Source organism: Atta colombica, unplaced genomic scaffold, assembly GCF_001594045.1.
Source record: "Atta colombica isolate Treedump-2 unplaced genomic scaffold, Acol1.0 scaffold275, whole genome shotgun sequence".
NCBI classification, from domain to species: Eukaryota; Metazoa; Arthropoda; class Insecta; order Hymenoptera; family Formicidae; genus Atta; species Atta colombica.
In genome coordinates this window covers 73990-82401 of record NW_017259376.1, presented here as the reverse complement: position 1 = coordinate 82401, position 8412 = coordinate 73990, and the positions used below count along the sequence as shown (strand labels likewise).

The following is an 8412-nucleotide window of genomic DNA, read 5'->3' as shown; positions in this document are numbered from 1 at the left end:
TGTATATACATACATACATATATATATATACATATATATATATACATATATACACACACACATACATATAAAATATAAGTACATTTTTTTATATATTTGTAACTGATCAATTTCATGAACTGTAAATATATCAAAATAAGCATCCAATTTAGCGTAAAAAATGTATCATTAATGCTACAATGAAATGAATGGAGGACAATCAAATGGAAATCTTCCTTGCAAACGAATACGTTAAATACAAAATGAACAAGATGTGTGCGATTATATCATTGAACAATTATTTTATATTATGTCGTAATAATCAGTTTAAGTTATAGAATTATTAGCGCTTAAAAAGTTCAAATGTACTACCATGATACCATGCTCTTATTCTGTAGATATACTATTGCTCACTATAAGTTGCGCACTTTCGATATATCGATTATGTTGATCAAAAACGATGTTGTAAAAAAGATGCGTTACTTTAGACATTGAAAACATTCGGTATTACTTTCCCAGCGTCGTAACGCAAACGGAATCTGCGATCGAAAGAAAACCGTATAAGAGAATATACGGCACGCATGATTTTATGAAAGCGAAGTAAATCCTACACTAGAATGTATTATTCACTTTCATATTTTTTTTTCTCAAAATCTTTTGATTTTATATAAATTCTCGTTGCATTACAGTAGTATTCTTCGTTCAGGCAGATATTGCTTCTCTTCAGGCCTTTTTAATCATGATCACATAATATTAAAATTGCAGATAGCGATGAATGTGCCTGCGACAGCTGTATCTTCTTACAGATATTTAAAGATCATTTAAAGTTTCAACAATGTTGTTTCAAATCAGTTCTTCATTACTCGAATTAAATACTACGTCAAGCCTTTTTAGCTACGAGAGCGTCAATCAGTCTCAATTTCGCTTTCGCCTGCTTGTACGATTCATACACGGTAGTAACTTGCGGTCCACGATCCTCACGTTGCATACGGCGGCCAGCCCGAGCTTCAAATTGCGCTTCTAATTCTTTCAACGCTCTACGAAGCCGTTTCTTCTCCTCTCGAGTAGCCCGTTGTTGTATCAATAATTCTTCTCTAAAAAAAAGGAGATAATGTTTAACGAAAATTGTCAGCAAATATGTTTTAATTAGATGTTGTTTTTTTTTAGAAATCATTTCTAATATTTTTATTTTATAAAAAATCTTTTCTGAGAGCATAAGTATATAATTAATCCTCCGTCTATAATCTTTCTCTCTTTGCAATCTATTATTTTGTTGTTATAGATTTTCAAATGTGAAAACATTCAGAATTACTTTTCAATTACATTTCTATTACTTTATCAAATAGTTTTAACAAAATACTTTAAGAGAAGAAATCGAATTTCTTCTTTATTTTGGAGAAATTTCAGAATAAAATTCACATGTGTCAAAAGACTTAAATTGCAGAAAAGAATTAATATCATAAATAAACAGAGCCTAAAAAAATATATATTGAAAGTGTTAATTTAATATTTTTTTATATATCTATATGTGTATAACAATTTCGTATTATATATAATTTTAATCTAAACTTACTGAGGAAGAGCGTGAAGACCTTCACCGGCATCGCTACTGCTGTGCTGACTATCGCTATCAGTTGGCAATTGATCTACAGGATCGATACAGTCCAAGATGCCTCGATGTGACATATCAGGCTCGCTGGCTCTTCTATCAGTCTCTACAGCATTTCCTGGAAGATTCGATGACGTAAAATCCATCGTTTCGTGCTCTAGGATCGTGGCCAGTTCGGTAACACTGTCCTTATTTTTGCTCTACAACATGTACAGAACATATTGTCATTTTTCTCCAAAAATTTATTTTAAATTATATTTAGTTAACAACAATTAATTATTCTTACCGCGCCCGCTCTGATGAGCAGTCTCTTTAAGGTCCTGTACCGGTCATATAATGGTCGAACAACTGCTCTGTCTTCCTTAGAAACTGGCCTGCCGAAAGTGTTCTCAATGTGAAGCAATGCTTTCTGCACGGCCGTCTTTTCATCTAATAATTGATCATAATTAAGTTCATCCATGTTATCGGGCCGATTATACTTAATACGCTTCTCGCTAAGTTTTTTCTCCGCTTCCTTGATCACTTCCTCTATTGTCTGAGATTTCTCGTGGCCATTGTTGTTGTTTATGGGACTGCCGGTAGTATTCAGTCGATTGTTGGCATTGGCTAGAAGCGCACCTATTGGATCTTCCTTCAATAATTTGTGTTCTTTCCGAAGCTTATTCAGCTCCGTGCACAGCCGTTTGATGTCGCGATTGCTCATTTTGTCAGAATGACTCGGTCGATAGCCGAAATTTTCCTCGAATTCATCTTCATATTTTTTGATCTTCTTCTTCAGGCCATTAATATGCTTTGCAAGATTTTTTAGCCCCATTTCCGATGGACTAAGTGTATTTGATTGTATTTCCTCTTCGGAGTAAAATCTCCTGGGGAGCAACAGCGAATTCCTTGGCGAGAGCATAGCTTCCACTCGAGCATCTACGGCTTCTTCCTACAAATTCCAATTGATACATATAATTGATATACATAAAAAAATTTAAACATTTATTTTTTATAAAAATCTTGACTTGTATATAGGGTTTCCCATTTCAAATAATGCATTGAGATTTCTCGAAAATTATGGTAGATACGGAAAAATGTTTCAAACAAAAGTTGTATGGATCGGAGGGAGACATAAAGAGATAACCATTGATTTGATTTTGGGTGGCATCGCCAAGGTCAGGTCAAAATCATGTCGATTTTTTTAATTCTCTATTTTTCATTACATATTCTTGTAGTTTACCTCGAGAGCTTTTCAAAATATTATAATAAAATATTTTTTTTTAAGTACTTTTTATGTTCATGTTCTGGATAACATTTATCAAGATCAAAGCCATTGGAAATTGTACTTTTATTTTCATTTTAACGTAAAAATGAATTTTTAGTGTAAAAATGGAAATAAGAGGAATAATCTGACATCTTTCGTAATGCTAATACCGGCGGTATTGTAACTTTTAAACCTTGTAACTCGAAAGTATGTAATGAAAAATAACTTTATTACAATGTTTTGAAAAACTCTTGAGCTATTAGATTCTGCCATCAAAAATAGAGTATTCAATTAAAAAAAATTGAGATAATTTTGATCTGACGATGTCAAGATCATCTTCAAGTGTATCTTCTTATGTCCTTCTCCAAACCATACAACTTTTGTTTGAAACATTTTTCCATATCTATCATAGTTTTCGAGAAATTTTAATGATTATTTAAAAAAAATGAGACATCCTGTATACAATTTTTTTTGTATATCTCTATTCACATAATTCTTAGGCCGGGTTCATCTTGAAAAACGGAAGCCAATTAGAACTCGTGGAAAGATAAAAGCAGACAAGCGAAACCGCCCGCCTATTACTGCGAGTTCCGATTGGCTTCTGCTTTTCCGACAAAGTGTGAGCCTTAGAGTGCCATTACATGATGCACGGAAATGCAGAAATCTAGTAAAGTTTAATTTTGTCTTCCGCGTTCTGTTCTTCTGTTCTGCCTATTTTGATTTCCTAATATTATGGAGCACAATTTTCACGGAAAAGTGGAACAGTATAGTGATACACTTTTGTATTCATTGAATTGTATTCATTGAAAAAAATTCTGTTTATTTAATTCATGACAATTTTTATTAATAAGTTTATCTTTTCAGCTTATATATTGAATACAAGCATTTTAATCAATAAATAGCATTAAAAATTAATAATTTTCGAATTTCCCGTTCTACTTTTCCGCTCAAATTGTGCTCCATGTAATATTAGAAGATCAAAACAGGCGGAACAGAACAAAAACGCGGAAATCTAAGATTAAAGTTTAGTTAATTTCGTCTTTCGCGTTTCCGTATTTCCATGCTTTGTGTAATGACACCCTTAATCTTTAGATTGAGATTACATTTAATTGTTAATAATTTTGTGTAGTATAATTTTTTAAATAATTATCATTATATAATCTCTAATTTTTAATTAATTTATATATTATATAAAATTAAATATATCTACATTTCCTTCCAAATGTTGAAAGCCCCAATTAGTCAAACTGGGATTATTAACGTCCTCATGATCAACAGTCGGTGGACGAGCTGGCGAAGGTGATCTGCTCGGTCCGCTGCTCAACATCTCCAAGAAGCTTTGAGCTGGCGAGCCATTATGACTATTAGGACTCGGTGACACATTGGAGATGTACATATTTTCAGATTCCTCTTCGTTTTCCTAAAGAAATAAAATTCTTAATTTTTCTTATCAAATGTAATTCGTAATACAGAATATGAATTATTTTAACCATCGCAATATTATCGCTTCAACATTTGTAAAGTCCTATTACCATTAAAAATGTTACAAAGGATAAAGTATAAATGATTGACCACGATACAATCATGGGACCTGCTTTTTTTAATTAAACTTTTGGCACGGTTTATTTTTTCTCTTTTTCTTTTTAACGTAGAGAGAAAAAGAACAAAGAGTAATTATGCATAGAACTTTAGCTAGAACAAATCTATGGTGGAAGAAGCAAGGTGTACTAATGCATATGCGCATTGTGCATGTTCTTCTATGTTATGACCAATTAATAAAAAATGCTAGTCAAATTTAGTGTTCCTATAATAAAAGTTAAAACAAACCGTCGTCATTAATACTATCGCAGTCAAATACTATCACAGAGACTATAGATGATATACAGAAAATACGACGTCAAACACATCTTCTTCCACTATGGATACAGTGGATTGACTATTTGCTATGAATTTGTCTATATAAAATCCAAATTAAATTAACAGCTAATTTCACAATATAGTAATAACTCCCTGTCCTATACTTGGAAAAGAAGAGAATATATTAATCACATTCAATTTTTGAATTTTTTTCTTTATTTTGATGGTATTTATACTAATGGTCAATCACTGTCTTTTTTATGTTCAATATAATTATATATTTCAATAACTATAAAACTTGTGGTCAATAACTATTATTTTCCGAATAAAAATTTCTACTGTTACAAAAAATGAAAAAATATGGTTTTGTTCAAAGTTTTTTTATATTTGACATATTCTTTGAATCTTATTAATGTTTGGTTTGCATTAAATTCAAATTTCAAATAATTTCAATAGTAATTACAGTGATTATATTAAATTTCAGCACTTTAGTGATCAATCACTGTACATTTTATCCTATATAATTTGCGAGTTTCATGATTAGACCAAAATTTAATTATGTTAATTTTAGGAATGCAATTTTTATGGAATATCGAAATCTATTTTACTGGAATTCAATTTTAATTAACTTTTTAACACACATAATATAATATTATATACAAGACTAAATATTAATTAACGTTTCTCTGTAATGAAAGATTTTATTTACCTTACTGGAACTCTGGTCAATATCTGGAATTCTGTGCACTTTTCTTCTGCGTGCTTGTCTTCTACCTCTCGGAGTAAGACTTCTACTAAAGCGTTCACTATTTCTCAATTTTTCGGCGTCGCAGTCATATTTTTCAGTCGCCACAACTACCTCGCACGGTGAAGGTACTGACGACGATTTTTTCGACACTGGTGAAACGTTGGTTCTCTCATGGAGCGGTAATCCGCCACATCTCTGTGCCACATCAAATCAATTAGCAATATTATAAGCAAAAATTTGCATTTTATAATAAAATTGTGCAACTCTAAAAATATTAATTTATTTTATACATCAAAACATATTCTCTATATTAATACATAAATATATTAATACATAAAGTGAAATAATATAATTAATGTATGTTATATGATAATTAAACTTTTGATACGTTGATAATGAAAAAAACATTTATTAATAGATAATCAGTTTCTATTACAAAAATATCTTTCTAAAATTACATATAAAGTAGGTCTGGTATATTTAATAATTAAAATTATACAATAAACAAAATTATACAATAAAATAAACATAAAAATTATACAAAAATGTCAATTTTTTTTAGAGTCGAACCTTAACTATTGCGGTTATATACTCACCACACCGTGACCCATGTCTTGGCCGAGTTGCGATAAAATGTGCAAATGTTCCTGGCTATTGAAATCTTCGTGGCTGCTCACACGTCTGATCGTATCCGCGACGTCGGTGGGACTGTCAAGAACACGTTCTTCACTGCTACTTCTGAAAGGTATAGTTGTGGCATTCTATGTATAATTCTAAATTCGCCGCAATGCAATACTAGTGAAAACGAACAGTGCTCGCAAACGTATCTATAAAATTCAAGTCATACGAAAACTTAACAAATGGACATTTTATATCTTTGCACCGCGATATATAATTTTTGTATGCAAATTTGTATTCAATATTTATTGTTACAACAATAAATTAAGAGTTAAAGTACAATTTAATTACACGCGAATGAGAAAAATTAAAATTAAAAAACTGAAATTCGGAATAATGTATCAGTACAATAATCTTTTACTGCATGTGTAAAATACTTTCACAGTTATTATACTTAACAGGCCATTACATTTTATAATTAACAGGACATTTAAAATAAAAGCAAATGTTTTGGAGAAAATTGTGACATCTAAGCGCGCGATAAAATTTACATAAATTATTATGTAAATTGATTTCATCAATAAATAATAATTCAATCCAATTCAAAACGTTTTTATTGAAACATAATGTTTAGCGACATCAAAATTCACTAATAATATAGGTAAATTTTCACGAATTGCTCAAATCGGCTGTTTCAGCGACAAAAAGGATCACAATTGACGGATTGGTCAAAATTGACGAATATAAACGTCCATTTTAATCACATGATCTTTTTTGTTGTTAAAACAGCCGATTAAAGCAGCTCATAAAAATTTACCTTAAGATCAAATTAACTCTCGAACACACAGTTTCTCAGAGCCAATCGAAATTTCACTTGCTCCGTACACGAAGAAAAGAAAAGTGAGGAATTTTATTTTATAACTTAACAATATAAAACTTTTTGACATTATCTAATCTATGCAAGTATATTTCTAAATCTCATAACTTCAAAATAAAAAAAAAGAGTCTAAAAATATTTATCTAAATTGAACTTACAGTGGATTTTCCAGACCCATAGGGTGTTTTCAGAATTTTTCGGAACGGTGTGTGTTCTAGAGTTAAGAATATTATACAATGACATTAAAGAATCTGTATAATTTTAGTATGCAATTATAAATACCTTATTAGCTTCCGTTCTTGGCAGCAGGATTCGCGACGTTCCTTACGTTTACGCGGTTTCAATGCACAGAGCAGAGACGCACCCTCGGAGTCCTTCGACTCGTCTCTCGTATCCTTGCAAATCTTACAGTCGCCGGTAGGTACCAAGCCATTCACCGTATTCTCACGAATACTGTAGCCGTACAGGGACAGAGAAGAAAAAAAGAAACCAGGTCAGATCGTAGAAACAAAGCGCGACGATCTTGAAGGTGTCAACCTTCGAACTTAATCGACTGCCGTTTGAGTCAGTCGGCCGTAGTAAAAGCGCAATTTACGAGCGTGGATATGAGATTGCGGAAACGAGCGAAACGTTGATATATTAAAAAAAATACGATAAGAATTCCGAGTCGCGGAATTAAAAAAAAAAAAAAAGAGAGAGAGAGAGAAGTTAAAAGGTAAAATTAATTTTTCACAGCGATTGAACGAATCGCACTTACTTTCGATAGTCGGTATATTGAGTTTTCCATTCACGCAAAATAAACTATATAATTTCCGTTTTTTTTTCCACCGTTAATGTCGAATAAAGCGATCTATCGTATTACATTGTGTCATACGTAGGATGCATGATGACAGACACGACGAACAACAGAGGCAAAGAAAATGTGTGCTATAACAATATAATCATGAGCAAGACACTCGAGAACAATGCGAAGCATAATACATAGCACGTATAATAATTAGACTAATGCGGCAGGTGAGCATGTTTACTCTGCATTTAGATATCAAACAAGAAAACAGTAATTACAAAACGGCTGGCTTAGGTGTCGGGCTTCAATGGGGAAGAGCTATCGCGTTTAGTTTTCTTATCACTTCGAAACACAAATCGGATTCAAGCGGCTAAAGCGCGTGCACGAGAAAAAATATCCTTGCGAATTATTGCTATAACGCGATGTAATTGCAACCCGCGGACCATACCGAGGGTAGTTTCCTAGTGAATAATGTCCTCGCGCGACGCGACGTGGGAAGAATACACGATTACTAATTATGTGCCATTAAATCATAACAGACTAATAAAAATCACAAAATATTTATTTCACATTCTCGGCTCTGAGAAATATGATGTTTGTCACTAGGTTGCTTCAACGCAAATGCAGGCAACAATCGGAAAATTGCTGAAAATAAATAAATAAAAATGAACGGAATAAAATAAACTATTCT

The 8412-nt window shown here is 32.0% G+C and overlaps 1 protein-coding gene across 2 annotated transcripts in view; it reads right to left on the bottom strand.

Moving 5' to 3' along the window:
• Positions 1-202: 202 nt before the first annotated feature.
• LOC108689739 (protein FAM13A) overlaps positions 203-8412 on the bottom strand; it is a 40357-nt gene continuing 32147 nt past the window's right edge. The window contains exons 5-11 of one of the 2 annotated variants that reach the window (XM_018196657.1): positions 7217-7387; positions 6036-6177; positions 5401-5634; positions 4045-4254; positions 1875-2519; positions 1553-1788; positions 203-1073 (exon numbers count right to left, since the gene is read on the bottom strand). In XM_018196657.1, the coding sequence (XP_018052146.1) occupies positions 860-1073; positions 1553-1788; positions 1875-2519; positions 4045-4254; positions 5401-5634; positions 6036-6177; positions 7217-7387 (1852 nt within the window). In that variant the 3' untranslated portion in view covers positions 203-859. The remainder of the gene's footprint in view (positions 1074-1552; positions 1789-1874; positions 2520-4044; positions 4255-5400; positions 5635-6035; positions 6178-7216; positions 7388-8412) is intronic. The other variant, XM_018196658.1, reaches the window with a different exon arrangement.